This window comes from Furipterus horrens, unplaced genomic scaffold (genome assembly GCF_987537825.1).
Source record: "Furipterus horrens unplaced genomic scaffold, mFurHor1.1.pri manual_scaffold_1, whole genome shotgun sequence".
Lineage (NCBI taxonomy): Eukaryota > Metazoa > Chordata > Mammalia > Chiroptera > Furipteridae > Furipterus > Furipterus horrens.
Window position 1 is genome coordinate 172,843,239 of NW_028327171.1, and position 18,941 is coordinate 172,862,179.

General features: G+C 37.0%; 1 protein-coding gene across 4 annotated transcripts in view; it reads right to left on the reverse strand.

The window, feature by feature from the left end:
- The window catches only part of TTN (titin), a 269,733-nt gene that overhangs the window by 242,085 nt on the left and 8,707 nt on the right, over positions 1–18,941 (reverse strand). For 3 of the 4 annotated variants that reach the window (XM_090281173.1, XM_090281165.1, XM_090281181.1), the window contains exons 7-22: positions 15,595–15,916; positions 15,082–15,234; positions 14,257–14,394; positions 12,848–12,979; positions 10,786–10,923; positions 10,194–10,328; positions 6,686–6,979; positions 6,458–6,580; positions 5,074–5,355; positions 4,757–4,822; positions 3,789–4,047; positions 3,497–3,560; positions 2,844–3,059; positions 2,005–2,147; positions 813–1,018; positions 50–283 (exon numbers count right to left, since the gene is read on the reverse strand). In XM_090281173.1, coding sequence (XP_090137299.1) covers positions 50–283; positions 813–1,018; positions 2,005–2,147; positions 2,844–3,059; positions 3,497–3,560; positions 3,789–4,047; positions 4,757–4,822; positions 5,074–5,355; positions 6,458–6,580; positions 6,686–6,979; positions 10,194–10,328; positions 10,786–10,923; positions 12,848–12,979; positions 14,257–14,394; positions 15,082–15,234; positions 15,595–15,916 — 2,905 coding nt within the window. Of the gene's footprint in view, positions 1–49; positions 284–812; positions 1,019–2,004; positions 2,148–2,843; positions 3,060–3,496; positions 3,561–3,788; positions 4,048–4,756; positions 4,823–5,073; positions 5,356–6,457; positions 6,581–6,685; positions 6,980–10,193; positions 10,329–10,785; positions 10,924–11,532; positions 11,671–12,847; positions 12,980–14,256; positions 14,395–15,081; positions 15,235–15,594; positions 15,917–18,941 lie in introns of all 4 variants that reach the window. The other variant, XM_090281190.1, reaches the window with a different exon arrangement.

An 18,941-nucleotide genomic window follows, 5' to 3' on the forward strand; every position in this document is an offset into this window, starting at 1 on the left:
TATTTGTATCTTTTTGTGGCATGGAGGTATGATAAATATTTATATTTACCTTGGGTAATGGATATCCAGACATCTTGCAATGAAAAGTAACGCCCATCCCCTCAAGAACTCTATAATTTTTGATTCTTAAATCAAATCCTGCTTCAACAGCTTCAGATTCAGAAATGTCAACTGCCATTTTTTCTTCTCCATCTTCTTCAAGAAGTTCTTCTAATGTAGTCTTTATTATTCTGTATTCAATTTCTTTAATAAGCCTCTCTTCAAAGGAAGATATGTGGAATTCCTATGTAGTAAAAAAAAAAAAAGAGTTTATTTAAAAATTCTATCCTCACTGATAGAAATTCTTAAGTATATTAATTTCAGAGATAAGGATTGATTTAAGTGTTTAACTGGGAGAAAAACTCAGAGAGCTTTTTGCTTTTTAATCTGCATTACAATTATCTTTGCCAGTTCATGCTGTGGCATCTTGAGTAAATGTTAGTCTAGGAGCATGGGTGACATGTTATCATCATACAGATATAGGGATCTCAGCAGTAATGAACATGGTTGTGCTAATATTTGTCTTTTTCTGCATATATGTCATCCCTATAACTAATGTCATATTTTGTTACATATATGAAATCTGTTTCTAAAGCCATATGTGCAACATGTCATGAAGATTAAGGAAATTTGTCAGTAGTGAACCTGAACCTACTAATAGTACTCTAACTTGACCCCATCACTAAAAAGGAAAATATCAAACAAAAAGGGGAATTGTGGGAGGAAATTAGAATTTATAAAATGGTTTACATGACCATTATTGCTATACTCACTTGGTCTTCTACAAAAGTTCTGACCATTACAGTATCTTTGGCCATTTTCTTCTGAATTAAAGCCCGTTCTTTTTCATACTCTTTTTCATAATCAGAGTATATAAATCCAGGTGCTATTTCTCCAACTTTAGGTTCTTGCACAAATGCAGTCATTTGTGTCTGATAAAGCATTTCTTGATGAGACTTTATCAATGACTCATAATCAGCTAGGAGTTAAGAACATAAGTTAATTTATGATTTTCTTATGTAAAAGCCTTTATCCCATTGTTTGTTCAGGCAAGCCCTACACTAGGGAAAGTTGATAACCAAAAGACTGATTTTCCAAATTTTACTGTAAAAGTCCTCAATAAGTATTAATTAGATTGAATTTCAAAACCAAACTTATATAACAAATCAAACCAGCCATTACTATTATAGAAAGAGTTTTATATTAGCAGTCAATCCTTTGGGTTGTATCCTAGAGGTCTTTCTAATTTCCTGTGTGGCTTTTCGCAATTCATTTACTTTCCTGGGTCTTAAATACTTTATCTGCTAAATTGGGATAATATTCTAACTTTCTCTCTATGGGGTGTTGTGCAGATCAAATGAGGCAGAGTGTGGAATGGTCCACTGTAAATGTGAAAGGCTAAGCATAGATAATGATGATACATTTTGTTTGGCCTGAATGCTATGACATTTCTTTTTTTTTAAATTACTTATAAATTTTGAAAATTATGATTTCCAGCTTTTCTATAAAGTATCAGAAACTCTAGCAACATGGACCCTAGAACAGGTGTTCTTGGAAATCACACTCTAGAGATGGGACACTACTGCCCCCTTGAGGCAGGGCATATACTCTCCAGTTTGCCATTGTCATCCTTGTACCCACTGATGTTAACTGCCTGGATTTGGAAGGCAAATGCATTTAGAATCCCTGCAACTTCAAAGGCATGTTATACACCAAATGAATGCCACCAAACAGAAACTATTACTAGAAGCTGAGAAGTTTAGCACCAGTATGGCTTTTGAGGCCATGTGATCTAAAACACTCCCTATTATGGTTGAGGCCAAGAAGGGGAGTGATTGAGAAGAACCAGTATCAGAACAAGGGTAGGGTACTGCAACAGACCTTTCATTAAACACACAGAACTGCTACCTCCAGGTATTTGTGTTCTTATCATGCATACAGGTACTAGTTAAGAGTTGCACCTACCTTCTCCAAGCAAGGAGGCAGATGCAGAAGTTTCCCCATGCTTATTACGAATAACAACAGTGTATTCTCCAGCATCATCAGCTAAAGTCATTGAAATCACCAGTTTGCATTCACCAGTTTGTCTGTTATAAATCACTTTGTATCTTTATGAAAATAAATAAACAAAAATTAAGTCATATAATAAAACTTATGTGAGTAAAATAACCCTTATGTGGATCTGTGATATAAAATTCAATGATCCTAAATATGTGATTAAGCTCTACCATACAATATAACTATAAGATTGCTGAATATTGAAGGAAGTACATGGCCATGAGTGATACAGAACAAACAAGTTAAAATGTATGAATATTTTTTAAATAATAAAATATACTCTACTAGATTCAGATATATGGAAATAAGTGGCTGTGAATATATTTAATTGCAGCAAATTTGTTAGCATTAATTTTCATGTATAACTAACTTTCTTCACTACATGACCTTTTATTCTTTTATCTTTTAGTGACTTACATGTTTTTGTTAAAAGTTGTCTCAGATTCTTTCTGAAAAAATGTGTGTGTGTAAAAATACCTGTAACAATACACATTTTTCTCTATTTTACTAGCCCTATAAATGAATCAAACTAGAATATAAAGAGATATATCTTCTATCCACTTTGCCAAATGGCTTTGTTTCTCAATAAGACTTGGTACCAACACGTGAAAACACACCATGAAGGCTCCATCATGAAAGATCCCACCTTTAGGGAATGGTGCCATAAGTATATTTTACTTCTCTCTAGGTTTCATATACATGTCATGCACATCACAGAGAACTGTATCATTCAGCTATCAAAATACCTGTATCCACTGGTTAGAGGAACACCAGACTTTTTCCAGTAGACATGGGGCTTTGGGTTGCCACCGATCTGGCACTCAAACACAACGCTCCCACCTTCCACCAGCTTCTGGACCACTGGTTTGGAAATGAAGAAAGGAGCAGCAGGCTCTCCAGGCTCTGCCCGTTCCTCCATGATGCTGGTGTCGGTCATTACCACATCTCTTGACTCCACAAAGCTGGGAAGAGAATTTCCCTCACATCAGCTTCTGGGTTGCAATTTGCCAATGTTAAAGGAACTGAAAAATCAAAACTGTGCAGTTGACTCTTGAACAAAGGTGGGATTAGGAGCACTGACACCGCACAGTCAAAAATCTACGTGGACCTTTCAACTCTAGCGTCAGCCCTTCCCATCCATAGGTTTCATATTCACAGATGCAACCAACCACAGATCAAAAGCAGTATTTTCAGTTCCCCGTTGGGAATCTGCAGTTGGGAATGTGAAAAGACTGTTTTGGAGCCCCGGCTGGCTAACTCCACAGATGTCAAACCACATGGACATGAGGACTGAGAGTACTTATTGAAAAATCCATGTGTAAGTGAACCCACGCAGTTCAAATCCGTGGTGTTCCAAGGTCAGCTACCACAAAAGCTCATTAGCAGAAGAATGTCTTACCGTTTCTCTTCTGTGGTAAATTTCTCAGTCATGGCTGTGGTTTCTTTTTCATACTCTTCTGACACTGGAAAAAGACAGAAGTTTTTCATTTAAGTCAAGTATTTAGTCTATTTTGGTAGTGACCCCTGCTCAACATGACAATTAAGTTAACTCCATAATCTACCCCCAGATTCCTAATGGGGACATCATTACGAGGTGAGCAGGAACCATATTGTGGAAAGAAGTGTCAGCCAGGAGTGATGCATGAGAGTGACAGCATGTGCGGAAGGATGGCGGGAGCGTGGTCACTAACCCTGCACAGCCAGGTAGCAGGACGTGCTGACGGTCCCAGCCTCATTCACAGCACTGCAGGTAAACCTCCCGCTATCTTCTGCAAAGGCCTCACGAATCATAAGGCGAGCAATTCCACTCTGGAAGGTTATCTGGAAATCAATGGAACTTTCTATTTGGTAGTCTTCCCTGTACCATGTCACTTTTGGGGATGGGTATCCAGAGATGTGGCATTCCAAGGTGACAGATTCACCTTCAATGACAGTCACATTTTTTAAGCCCTGAAGAGAGAAGAAAAGGATTTATCGGTACATGTGCATTTTCATTAATCATCTCTATATGTTATGGTAAACATTGGGGTTTGAACATGTACATTCTAATTGTTATAAAATGTTTTATTTTAAAGATCAGGTTTCTAGAAATATTAGTAAAGAGGCTCCTTTGGAAATTAGAATATCCCCAAGTTGAAATATGCAAGATTTTTCCAAATTGGTGAGGTGGAACTGTGTTGATGCCATGGAATAGGGCAATGCTTTTCCCTCTGTGGCTCCTACATATCCAAACCTTAAGGCTGAAGGATTAGTTGCAAGTGCTACATCTTCAACAAAGCTTTCCTGCAGTCCCCAATGCCAAGGACTCTTTCCTTCCTCTTTATCCTCCCTCTGTTGTGGTGCTCTCGCCTCCTATATTTTATCTTGCTTGTTTATGGACATTTTCTCTGAGAGTAAGGCAAAGATTTCAGAAGGCTGCATCTCCATACGTTTTCAATAATGCCTTACACATAATAGAAACTCATTAAATCTGTTCACCACATGACTGATGGTTGCCACACAGAATTCCCCTTTACTTGCCAAACAGTGTATAATCTTAAAATTAGCACTTGCAACCTCACTAAGGCCATGTTCCAGTTTGAGAAACTTATCTTTGCCTGTTTCAAAATTATTTGCCCAGATATACATATGGCCCAATACAATCAACTTGTTTACTCACCGAGACCAAAGTTGGTGGAGTAACAGGGATTTCAATAGGTGCAGGTACTCTTGCTACTTCTGTTACCTACGATTTTCACAGAATATGTTTGTCACACAATGGCCATGAAATTAGAGAAAATCTCATAAATGTTTAGCTCATGCAAAATTATAAAAATAAGTTGAGAAAGAGCTGTGACCCAATAAAATTAAGTTTGAGGATTGTAAAGGAGAAATGCAAGATGGTCTAGCTGATGACTTTTATAATACAAACTGCCAAACATCTGGCCCTGATTCACAGGGTTGGATCAAGAAACAGCATGCAAGCCCGTGACCCACCTTGGCTTCACGCCCGTGAAGAACTTCGAAGTGCTCTTCATGGACTGTGCTACCAGAGATGCTCACCCCTACTTCCTTCTTCACTTCAATGCCAGCTTGACTCTTGTAAGTCTCCGGTGTGTCGGTGAAGGGGAACTGGGGTGAGGGAGTGGGCTCGGCTCTCACTCTAGTCTCCGCAGGCCTCACGCTGGGTGGCTTCACCGATTTGGTAATCTTCTGAGAAGAAGATGTGACTGACAACTCTTTTTGTAATGTCGCAATAGCGCTACCGGCTATTGAAGCCTTCAGTGGAAATAGAGTCAGAAAATAAAGTCACTTAACTGTTACCCATGTTGCCATTTAGAAGAGCCTTGTCGCTAGCATTCCTGTTGTGAGTCTGAGTCTATTTTCATCTATGTGGCCTCATTTTTTAAAAATGTTCTCATTATCACTTTTAGAGTTAGTGAAAAGTCAGTCAGAGATAAGCCTGCTATAAGCTCATTGTCATTCCTGCCACTTGGTAAAATATATTAAAAATACCTTTCTTAAAGAGTTGTATTAAAAACTCCTTATTTTATACTCTTATCATAAAGGGACTGGGGGTCTTCTAAAGCTCAGTTATGAATTTTCATTTAATCATCCCAATGCTGCATTTGAAAAAATTGAGATATTCAAAATCAAGATATTATTAAATACTTGGTAAATTCCTGAGAACTACTTTAAAATAGCACATTTATGTTTGAACCACAAATCTCTTTGAAAGGGAAAGATGAAGACATTCAGAAAAATAATTTAAAGGCTTCCTTATTGCTTTTATCCTGTTGCTATCTATGACTTGGTTTCAATACTAATTTGGACTATCCCAAATATAGGTATCAAATGTACTTTACAATTCTTTGGAATCATGTAAGGTTTTGACTCTACATCTTGTATGTATATAATAAGGGCAAGAGTAACAAATATTGAGGGTTATTATGTGCTGTTAACTTGCTAAGGTTTTTAGGTGTATTAACTTTCCCTGAAGACAGAGCCAAGACACTAATTCACGGCCATTTGGCTCCACAACCCAACCCAACCACCACCTCTCCATCTGGCTATGCTGAGGATATCACTATGTGATTTCTCAATACTTGTCTTTGGTATTTATACACATTCTCAGTTAAGTTACTCTGAAATGTCTCATAGCAGATGGAAAAGTAAATAATGTAATTACAAAATGTGAAACAGAAGAGCCTGCATGAATCTGTGTCTTTTCAGAAAACCACCTGCTACTCCAGGCTCACCCTGAAGGGCAAGTGTCAGAAACCAAACTTCAGGGACTCTGAGTCCACCATGAATGCAAATGGACATTACCTAACAGAGGCCCCATTGGCCTTTAGCATTGTCATGATCTTTAACTTCTTACCTCATATCCGTGTTCTGTCTTAGGCACAGAAATTTTTGAAACGGTAAAATGAGGGCTTGCTGTGCGGGGGCGTTTATCCACATGGACTAATCTTTCAGTTGTTACATCTGTAGTTTTCTTGATCTGCATTGAAATAAAACTCAGTGATATCACTGTTCAGATGACCACAGCAGTTAAGCTTGCTTTCCTGTTGTATGAAAAATAGAAAAGCAGCAAATCCATACTCACCTGTGATGATATATGCATTCCCATTTGATCAGTAGTTGTGATATGAGTCTCAGAAGGAGCTTGGATCACTCTAGGCTTGACTGCTTTCGAGACAACATGGGGTTCCGAGGCAGGACGCTGGGGAGGCTCAACTACCTTTGTGGTGGAAGCATGTTCTTTATATCCATACTCTACAGTGGTCTGCTGAGCATATGACTCCTCAGGATGCCCGGGCTCTCTGGGCTCCCTGACACGGGCTTGGTCTACTGCGGCAACAACTGTTGCTACAGCTTCTGCCTTTTTCTCAGCACCCACCTGGAAATAAGGTTTCCAGAATTAATACATAGTAATGTCAAAGTCAGGTAGGGCCATCTCCTCCTAGGATAGTCATCAAGAACAGACAAATGCCTAAAGGCCTGATAGCCACATGGCACCCATGTTATACAGCTATGTTAATATCTCCAGAAACATAAATGCACTTAAGAACTTTATATTTCATAGATTATTATAATGTATGGACATCAAGTTAGATACACTCCATAAACTCCTGCTTATTTAGGTTAGACATTAAATCACACACAACATAGGACAACACAATATATATGTAAAATAGTAAGAAGATTTTGAGTTTTCAAGCATTATGGCTGAGGCAGTCAAGTAGCACTTGAGAAATCAGAACTTTGGGGCTGGTTATCTTTATTGATTCTTTTTATTATCTTCTCAGTCATTTGGTCTCATGTTGACACAAAGACAGCGATGATAAACATGTATTTAAATACCATCATAGACCCAGCCAGAAAAATCAGTTGCTACAATTTGTACAGTTGCATGCAAATATGCAATAACATGAAAGCACATGAACACACAGTGAAGCATATTAGTTTACTTATGCTTCTATAGAGATAAGAATTTCTTAATCTATAAGAAATTCTCTTAAAACACATGAATGAAGACATTGTGATTAACATGAAAAAGTGTTATCATATTTGTATTCAAGAGAACAAACTTTCCCAGTGACGTTCAATTCACTTTCATTATTACTGGAAATTAAAGGAAAGAAGGAAACAGAAAGGCTATTTTCTTATTTCCATGAATTGGATCAACCTAAATGCGAGCACAGTTTGCAAAGGAGCATCTCTTTTAGATTGATTATACGTGGCACTTGAGAAAAGCATATTGTAAAAATCCCATTGCCATGTCTGTCAGTGCTCTTTCCAAGTACTGTGAGGTGTTTTTTATTCATGACAGTTTTCTTTTCTACTGCTGTGAATAGAATCTAGATTGCCTCTGATATGATTTCCAAGTATGCTACCTGTATATCTGTTAAAATTGTTAACTGAACCACTTAAGATAAAAATGAGGGGTTTTTTTGTTTGTTTGTTTGTTTTTTTTGAGATGGAATTGGGTCTTTAAGTGATCATGAGCTTTATCTAGTGTTTCCTTCTAGGAAGTCACACTAAAATTAACCTGCCTTGAAGAATTACAAATACCATCTTCAATTTAGATTGCATTTTAGAAGAAACTATAAACTATATGTGAGGCTCAGGTGACTTAAGTTTGTTCATCTGTTGGTTTCTTTTTCCTTTTTCTTTCTTTTTTTTTTTTTTACCATATGGGTCATTACTTGACTTAAATTTTGTAGATGTTTTAACATGTTAACATCCTCAACAGATTATATATTATGTAATGTGTATGTTATCTTATATATTATATACTATATGGTGCATTATATAACATATATTATTTTATGTAACTTTGCTCATAGAGTGATTGCATTTACATTACGGCTCATTTGAACTTTTCAACCAATCTACATGCTAGTCAGCTTGAGTTTTATTTTAACAATGAGAAACTGGGCTCAAAGAAATTGTCTTTTGCCAACTGAAAAATATAGATCTTGTTCTAAAACTTACACACAAAAAAGAAACTTAAATACAATAGGACATTTTAAATTGGGGAAGCACCTACAAATTCTTTCTTGAGTTAATGTACATCGACATCCATAAACATACTCATATGCCATTTGGTGGGCAACTAAAAATATATACTGTATGCTGGTATTTGCCTTTATTTCTTAGTGGCCTCTAACATCCTTCATTGAATAAGGACACTCCAAATCATACCAGTTAAATAGTGCAAATTAATTTACAAGACACGAAGAAAAGTGTTAATCTGACTTTTCACAAATAGAAATGCTAAGTGTCCCACTGGAGGAACTGGACTGAATCTAATCACCTCGAATGTTCTGTTGATCAGTTAAATGATTAAATGGAACATGAGGTGCACAATGACTCATGATGGATGAAAGGTTATGAGAGCTGATGAGGAAATGGGATGAAACAATGCTTTTCACCTCCACAGCATCAGTTTTCATCTCTTCATGAAAAAGATGTATCTGCTCTTGCTTAATAGCAAATCCTTTTCTAGTCCTTGGCAGTGTGGCTGGTTCAGTAGGTTTTGCAATGGTAACTATTACTTTAGGTAGAGATGTTTTTTCAGCTTCCACTCTTAGCTAATTTTTAACAACAAAAGTAAGAGAGTCAAATATATGTGATTTAGAAATAGCAAAATTCAAATATAATCATTCATGAAGTATGTTACATGTTGAAATTTCTGTCATTGATGAGACAGACGTCTGAAAGGCTGATATGGCATTCAAAATTAGACTTGGGCGAACATTTAAAAAGTTGATCTTAAGTCATGTCTGAGGAAAAAAACCCAAAGATATAGAGACAGAAAACAACACTGAGGGAAAAACAGACAGGACTGAACTATGATGCTAATGAAATTGAAAATACTTTAGTTGCTGATTTTTAGACACTGTATTAGCAATGAAGAATAAAATTAGGTAAATAGCTCATTTGGGGTAAAAGACAGAGTCATGAGAAATAAGTTAATTCATAGCAATTTCATAGCTACAAATAATGTTTTATGGCTTATGTGTATTTATTCTGGTTGGATGAGTCCTTCTCTAGATTTTAATGTTGTATCTTGTTTAGCTTTAGTGAGAACTACTACAGCAGGCACTATAATTTTCTTTTTCTTTTCTTATCTGATATTTACAGGGGGAAAATGATAATGCTCCACATAAAGAAAATTTTGGGTAATTTCCTAAAGTAAACCCATGCTTTACAAAGTAATATACTGAATTTATGACCCTCTCAAAACATACATCTTCTTGATAGTCAATAAGATCCATCATTTACATAACTATGTATACATATATATTTTATGTATACATATATATTTTATGTTCATTGAGTATATTAAAATCAGCCTGCATGCAATTTCAATCATTAACTTCTAAAAAATTTCTAGATGGTAATAAAAATAAAAAATAATAGGGAAGAGATCAGTGGGGAAAGGATAGTGTAGTAATATTAACAACAATAAATAATTTGGCTTTTTAGTTTCCACTTGTTTAATCATCTAAAAAATAAATTAGGTTAATAGTGTCTCATACATAAGAAATTCTGAGATTTGGTATTAATGTATTATATATAGGGGACTTCACACTTGGAATAGTCACCTTTCCATGAGTAACTTGGATTTGTTCTTGTCTAGTAGCCATTCCTTCTCTAGTTCTCAGTATTGTTTCTTGTTTGGCTTTAGCAGTAGAAACTGCTATTGTAGACAAGGCAGTTTTCTCAGCTTCCTTTCTCATCTGATTATTACAGTAAAATCAAGGTTTAAATTGTACAGGGCTTCAAACATACATGGTACGACACCCCCGCCCCCCCTACTTATTCAGGGTTAAGAGAAGTTAAATATTACTTGACAATGTTTGCATTCACTGAGTGGGAATCACAAAACTTAGAAATGTTAACAGTAACAAAAACTCCAGATGATTCCCTATATTGCTTCTTAAAAATCAGGCTAAAAATGCTAATCTTCATGCAAAGAATAATGGTGAATAAAATGAATTACAAATGTTACAGGTGGAATAAAATCAACTATGCTGATAAAAGTAATGGTAAGCTGTCACACATTTACCACTTTGTTTTTAGTTTGTAATTCAAAAAGGAAAATAAAGATTAATAATTCATACCACATTATAGTTAATGATTAACTATAAATAAGTTTAAAGGTAAACCTTTCCCATTTCATATATCTGTATTCACCTTTTCCTGAGTTACTCGAACTTGCTCTCTTTTGGTAGTGATGCCTTCTCTACTTCTTGACACTATATCTTGTTCTTTGACTTTGGGTGTGGCAACTATAACTTTAGGCACCACTGTTTTTCTAGTTTCTTTTGTTATCTGGTTATATGATAAAAAATGAGAAAATGGTCATTACATTTCATACATCCTCTAATAAAAGAAACTAAAGTCAAAACTGAGAAAGGAAGCAAAACATCTTCCCAGTCGAGGACATCTTAATCATGCTTAAATACATCATATGAATTGCTTTGATCATCTATACTGCTTTATTGGTACACACACACACACACACACACACAGTCTAAAAGAAAAAATATGATTAGCAACAAAAGAATAAAGAATGAATTTCTCTCTCTCATAACTCTTAAAATCTACATGAAATTCTAGTAGAGCCATAAATAACACATACTTTTGCATGTTATTAACAACATGTACACTGTAGTCTACTTCCATGGGATGATATTAAACTTAATTATGATATCATGTAAGTATCAATCCAAAGAAAGACTGTGAAGGTTAGGAATGAAGAGTGGCAGTGAATGCTAGATAGATGGCAAAAAGCTCATAAGAGATTCTGAAGTTTTTTCTACTTGAGTTATTAGAAGAGGAGGAGGTGGAAAAGTGATGATTAAGACTCATGGCGACAATGTAGGTGGCTTGCAAAGAAAAGAAACAAGAGTGAATTTCACACTGGCAGGAAGTCATCACCTTTTCATGAGTTATGTGCATTTGACCTTGTTGTGTGGTAATTTCTTCTTGAGCTCCCAGAATGGTTTCTAGTTTTGTGGGCTTTGCAGTGGCTACTGCCACCATGGATGTGGCAGTTGTCTCAGTTTTCTGTCTTATCTGATTTTTAGAGTAAAATAAAGATTTGAATTTCAAAAGGCGCAGAAGAAATGGCAAGATATCTTGCAACATTCAGGAGAGAAAATATCACATTTCCATATCAAAGGTCTTCACTTGTAGTTAAAACATAGACTTCTGTTTTTCTGAGGAATGAGCTTCTTTATTCCCTACCTGCCCCTTCGCAAACTGTCCTATAACTGAAAAGGTCCCATCTTTGAGACACTTTGACATGTTATGGAATCCAGTGAGTGGCCTATGGCAAATGGCTGGATATGTATAAGCCAGCTGAACCTGCCAGTCACCAGCAAAGGCAACAGGGATTTCTATGACCTTGATTGTGCATTCGAAGTCTCTCACTCACTGTAAGGAGAGGAAAATAAACCCAACAGCTGCTGGCCGGCCTTTTAAGTATTAAAATACAGTGTTCTCAGCTGGACCTTTTTTTTAAAAAGCTGGACTTTTTAAAAGAGTAGTTCTGGGATCAGCAAAGAGCTTGAGATCAAGAGAGGTGAGCAGAGGCAACCCCTGGAACATGAAAGAATTCAAAATTGATGCCCCTTCTCTGGCATTTAAGGTTTGAATTCACACATGGGAGAGAAGTACATTCTGGTGACATTGAGGTTGTTGCCACATGGCAGTATGGCACAAAAGCAGAAAACGCTTCTAGGTCCCTGTTGATCAGCCAGTAATTAGGGCTCTTTCTTGAAGAAGTACTGATCTTCATGTGCGCCATGTCCTCACTTTCTTTTGATATTTAGTTGGCATGTTCATGACTGGTGTCTGTGCACCCACGTGTGTTACAGCTATGTAGTTTGTGTGTTACAATGGAAGTGACTGAGGGCTTGGGCTATGCATGAAAAAACTGACTATACCATTGGATAACTGGTCTGGTGATAGCTATCTTCACTGTAAGTGTGCTCTAGAAATGCCATGGATGTGCCCTAAACTGCTCTAATAGGTAGTCTCCCACAAAATGATCGACCGAGTTGAAAACTGCGCAATGAGAAGAGAATTTCCATCATGAAGAAGTTTCAATACTAGATAGACATAGGGAAACCACAAAAAGAAAACACACATGAAAGACTCCTTCATTTAGTGGTTTTGGTTACAGAGTACACGCAACTGCCTGAAATGTGTTTGTCAATGAATTAGTAGGTATTTACAAAGTTAAACTTACTGTTTCTTGCGTTATTTGTTTCTGTTCTTGTTTTGCAGTAATTTCTCCAGAAATTCTAGTTTCTTGTTCTTTGGCTTGAGTTGTAGAAATTACTACTTTTGGTACGTATGCTTTTTCAGTTTCTTTTCTTATCTGAAACCAATGATAAAAACAAAACCTTATTGTCTCCTGATCTCTAATGTAAGTGACATAATGTTTATTAAATGTAACAAAATAGGGATTTCAAAAAAGAAGTAAAATCATTTTTCTGGAGCTATCACTAAATGAAATAAATCATCTTATTTTCATTAATATGACCATACTCTTTTCTTGTCTAAACCATAAATGTTACTGCTTAGAGGGGGAAAAAAAAAGTTGGATTCAACAAGGTTTGCTTTCTTTGGAAAAGACTTCCAATTTTTATAAACGGATATGTGGCAATATTATTCCATGCCACTTTTGTCATCTAAAGGTGATTTTAGAGCATAGGATAATAGGGTGGAAGGCCTTAGAAGTAATTTTGTTGAACTCTTTGATTTTATATATGAAAAATCAAGTATGGACAACTTATAATCTGCATTTGTCCAATACTTTTGCTTTGAAACTTTTCCTAACATTACAATGGTTTTAAATAGCAAGACTTATTTTTCTAAAATTGAGAAAAGTTTTGTATACATCCCAGGCAAAATGTTCTCCACATTCTTAACCCCCTGAAGGGTGCCGTGTTGGATCTGGATCTGGATCTGTGGGTGTGTTGGGGTGGGGGTTGGGGGGAGTTTTCCCTGTTTGCCTCTTTGCTGTTCTCAGATATCATCACTGAAATTCAGGTTTGAAAGAAACTTGGAAGCTCATCTTCTCAAACCACCCAGCTGACAATTGGCTCCGTAGGCCCATAGCCCTACGAGTTGGCCTCAGCTAATCTGTCCCTAAATGTCTCCAATCATGGTAGTTCTTTTCACTTTTTATGATCATTTGAGCTACACAGGTCATGCTGTTCATCTCACTTCCAATCTGCGTTCACATGTTCCCCTGAAGAGTAAGGAAACAGATATTAAGCTATTTTCAAAGCAATGTGTGCTCAGTGTTCCTTTCCACTTTTCCCTGTTCCTATATATTCCTTCTCCCTGGTTTCACCTCCCTCACAGTCACATATTTATTTAATTAATGCATCCCCAGATCAATGTAGATGAGGCCCCTGTTTCTCCTCCCAGTACATGTTCACAGAGGTCCTCTCGTCTACATAAGGGAAGCATTTGGTGACTCTAAGGGACTTTGGTATATAGTACCCAGGAACACACAGATACAAGAGGATTTCATTAGTGTGATAACAACCAGGTTGCCCAAGAAACAACACCCTTCACAGTAAACATTATTATATGTGTTGACAAAGGTAATAACAATAATAATTTCATATCAAAAACCATTTTCACCTGTTCATGAGTTACGTGCACCTGCTCTTGTTTTGTCGTAATTACTTCTCTGGTTCTTGATTTTAATTCTTGTTCCTTAGCTTTATCGGCAGCCACTGCTACCTTAGTTACAGCAGTCTTTTCTGCTTCTTTTCTCATCTGATTTTTTAGGGGAGAAAGGGAGGAAATAGTTTAATACACCTTGTATAAAAAGTTACAATTATAAATCAGGATAGAGACATAAATGTCACACAAGAGAGGATAAAGAGGAAAACTAGAGTGATTTTAAACTATGGCAGAAAATCTACTCAAATGTGAGGTGGGAAGTTATCCTGGATTTATAATACTTCTCAGCCATGAATCAAGTGTCATGTTTATTTTGAGAAAAGCAAAAGCAAAGGCCTTTTGGGGAAGCTTAGAGAAAAGTAATGTTTGCCCTGAAATAATGGTTTCCATACCTGGCTCCGGAAGGCCTGAACTCTTGATTGACTGGTCTGGAACCACAGTGTTAAATGCACACATACCTACCTGCCTTGTTTAATTGACATTCCAGGCCACCCTTTGCCTATCTTGACCACGGAGCATGTTGATACTTAGTATACCTTGTCTGAGCTCCTGTGTTGACTTTCTGACAGTTGACTGTTGCCTGCCTACGTGCCTGTCATAGGCCAGGTACTTATGGTATTTATGTTTTGCACACTTTTGGTATTTCAGACTGGCTTTTGCTCAGGAAGTCCTAAAAGTCTGGCCCAAGTTAGACTCAGTGCTTTCCTCAGAATGATTGAAGCATTGACTCGTCGTGGGATCTTTGCATGCAAAGCTCAGTCTGGACCACCTCACGCGTACCTGTTCTTGAGCAGGTGGGATGTGCATGGCAGTCGTGGTTGTCCTCTGAGCCGTCTGCTCTACAGCGCTGAAAACTGGTTCTCTCACTCTGGCCATATCAACAGCAGCGACAACTGTTGCAACAGCTGCACTTTTGTCAGTTCCTTGTTTCACCTGGATTGGAAATGACCAAGGACTTTACTTTTTAAACTGACACGCCCGTAGAAAATGCAAAAGCACCGTGGAAACTGAACTACCTAGAGTAAAACATACCTGTGCAGAAGCACTTATCATCGTTGAGAGAAATAAGACATAGGTTGTGAAAGCCTATGTTTTATGTACGCCTCACAGATCAGAGCCTCTGCCCCAATAAAAAATGCTTTTACACAGCAAGAGCACAGTTTGCTCTTGAGTTTCAATCTGTTCTTATGTTCTTATGCACAATCTATACAGACTCAGTTTCATGACAGGATTCTGGCCACAGGAGCCAGAGCGTGAAAGGAAGAAAAGGAAACCAAAGAGCTGTGACAGTACCTCTGTGGTGCCGGTGGCGACAGCCTCTGCAGCGAAGGTGGCGCTGGTGGACACGCTGGCAGCAGTGCCCGTGGCTCCGCTGATGGTCATTTGCTCCTGGGCCCCGTATCTCCCTTCCCATCTCTCCTCCGTCCTGATCTGAGTAGCACTTGTCACCATAGTTTCTCTCATCTCAGACTCAGAGGAGGCCACGTAGCCCTCTTGCTTCCATGGAGGAGGCACTTCGGGGCCTAGGGTGGGTGTCTGGGTCTTACGCATGAGCAGTGGAGACTTCACAGATCGGATGGGGGACGTGGAGATCCTCCCGGCTGGAGACACAGGTCTGAAAACCGAAGGGCAGCGGTCAGAAACCCAAGACATGGCACTCCTTCTGGATCATTATATTTGAATAATGACAGAAAAATCTGGAAGTGTTTAATTCAATTCAGAGTTTTAAAATGTGTGCCTCAGTAACCTATTCAGAGGCAAACAATGTCCTTGAACACATCTGTTTTTAATCCCAGTAAGCCTTACTGGTACTTGCTGTAACTCGAGAGTCAGGCTTAATTCTAAGATAAAGAATTTTGTGCCCTACCCCACGGTCTCACATTTAAAAAAGCGAAAACAGGAGAAGGTGCTTTCTGGAAATACAGCCAAAGAAAGGCCCTGGCAAATATCACAATCATAACTCTCAATTTTTCAGTGCTCCCAATACCAGGGGGTGGGAGGGGATGTGCAGGGATACCAAATATGTGTTGAACCAAGTAAGATTTCTGTAATCAAAATGCATTAATACACCTTATATAAAAAATTACACCAATAAATCAGGATAAAGACATAAACATCACATAAGAGAGGGCAAGGAAGAAAGCTAAAGTGGTTTTAATTTATAGCAGAAAATCTATTTTAATATGAGGTGGGAAATTATGCTGGATTTATAACATTTTTCAGCCATGAATCAAGTGTCAAGTTTATTTTGAGAAAAGTAAAAGCAAAGGTCTTTTGGGGAAGCCAGGCTAAACAAGTTAGGCCTTTTAAATTTTCCTGCAGGACTTCCCACAGCCTTCAGTATGCCCATATGCCTTGGGAATCTTCAGACCAGGAAAAGCTTTCTCAGAACTTTCCATGGGGTAGGCTGTGCAATACACTTTGGAAACTGTTGTTCTAGTCAAAGTGTTGTGAATTGCTCTTTTAAATGGTCTCTGTATTTGTTTATCCTCAGCCTCATTGCAATGTACTCCGGACTTCTTTTCAATATCTTTGTACCTGCTGTGGTAACTGGCTCATTCGAAACCTAAGGATTCTACGATTAAAAAAAAAAAAAAAATTAAATTGATAAAGTGGCTTTTTCCAAAGTAGTTTTTATTGCTTTTTATGTTTGTTCAAAGTGAAATAGCATCAGCTGAAAAATCAAATCTTTGCATTTATAGATGAAAAAGACAGTTCCTGATCTATAGCAATAATTCTAGGGGTTGGTCAACTATTTTAAGATAAAGTTTTTCATCATTTGTTAGTCAGTGAGGTGTCTACATATTACCCTCTAGGTGGCAGTATTGCCTTATCATTGCATTTAACTGCTGCTTATAGGAAAATGGTTTTGAAAGTATTCTGGCACCACCCAGGGTATTTAACTTATACTGATCATAAGTGAAACAATTATTCTAATTAAGGCTCAAGGTATAGTTGATACCTGCTCTAAATTACAGAGTAACTTAACAGAATATTACAATATTGACTAGTTTAATGAAGAAATATTTAATCATTTTTTCTGAAGAAGGGTTTTTTTTTGGTGAAAATCAATTGACATATTATAAACAAAGTTGTAATGCTCTAAGGGGAGATCTAGGGAAACATGGCTTTATTGTGAAAGTGGCTGCTTTAAAATATATAACAAAGATCAGTTTAGAATAATTTGAGTCTACACCAAGAGAAGAAAAGTGACATATTCTTTCAAGTTTGAACCTGTGCCTGATTCTTGCTGTACCTAATAAAGGGGGTTTCATTCAAAATGAGTCAGACAGGATTAGCATGATGTGAGGTGATTAGCAGCAGATTTCAGGTGAGCCCATAACTGTGAAAATCAATGTAATTTGAGTCATTATAGGCAAGTGGTTATTTCTGCTCTTACAATAAAGAATAACCACCTGGTCACAGCCAGATACAATGCACCTTATTCAATGAAATATATTTACCTTGCTCTACAACAAAAATCAAGATTAAACCATGAGACATTCTAGGAAGTAGTCTATCTTAGATAATTATTTTACCTACAAGTTGATATTTTTATTTCTTAATTATTTTGAAGCACATTTTAGGGGTTAAGTAATTGGGATTGTTATTAGTGAACTTTCAGATCTGCTAAGCCACTCAAAATGCGCTTTGGAATCAGGGAAGCTCTGTGATTCTAAATGACCCTTAGGCTTAGCTTTAAAATATGGTCAGGTTGTTATATTTCCCAAATCACATTTGGCCTGTCTTGTGATTTCATGTTGCACAAACTTGGAGTTAGCCTGAGACAGAACACTTGTTATATTTGTTAGATAGGTATGTTTTTTTAACTGAGTTTTTTGTTCAAGGCTTCACATTAGTCTCTACCAATACTTTTAATTTTTAAAGGGGCCAATGTCTAGCAAAAAGAAAAAAGGACTCATGGACGGGGACAACAGTGTAGTGATAGTGGGGGTGGGGTATAAGGGAGATAAATGGTAATGGAAAATATACAATAAAATACTAAAAAAAGTGCCAATATAATAAAAATTGGAAAATATCGATAATGTTTTTCATGTATCTATTGGGCATTTAAATTGCATCTTGTGTGAAATGTTTGTCTTATGTTATTTTTAAAATTTGTGTTGCTTGTTTTTTCCTTTAAAATTAATTTGTGCAAGCTTTTTAAAACATTTGGATATTAGCTCTTTGTCTGTCATAGGTGTTGCAAACATTTCCCATACCTACTGTTTGCATTTTGCTTCTTTATGGGATCGTACCCAGCATCCACATATACAGTACAGTGGTGCTGGACTTGTACTGTTCCCATTGTAGCCATTGTACATTTGCTATAACAGTTTAGTAGCAGAGGCAATGAGACATCTTGAGGAAGAGGAACTTTTAAAATGTTTTCACAGATGCCTGTTTGGTTTAGCCATGACCTTGCTTTTGCCATACATAAATTTTTATTTTTATGTGGTTGAATTTGTAGATGTATTTGCAAGGTTCTCCTCCACAAATGTTTTCCCAAATTTTCTTCTCATTGTTTTGGTTTTTATTTTTTAAGTTATTTCTTTAGTCAAGCTGAGATTTATTTTGTAAGTAGTGTGAAATAGAGGTTAATTTGTTTTTTCTTCCAAATGGATAGCTAATTGGTTCAG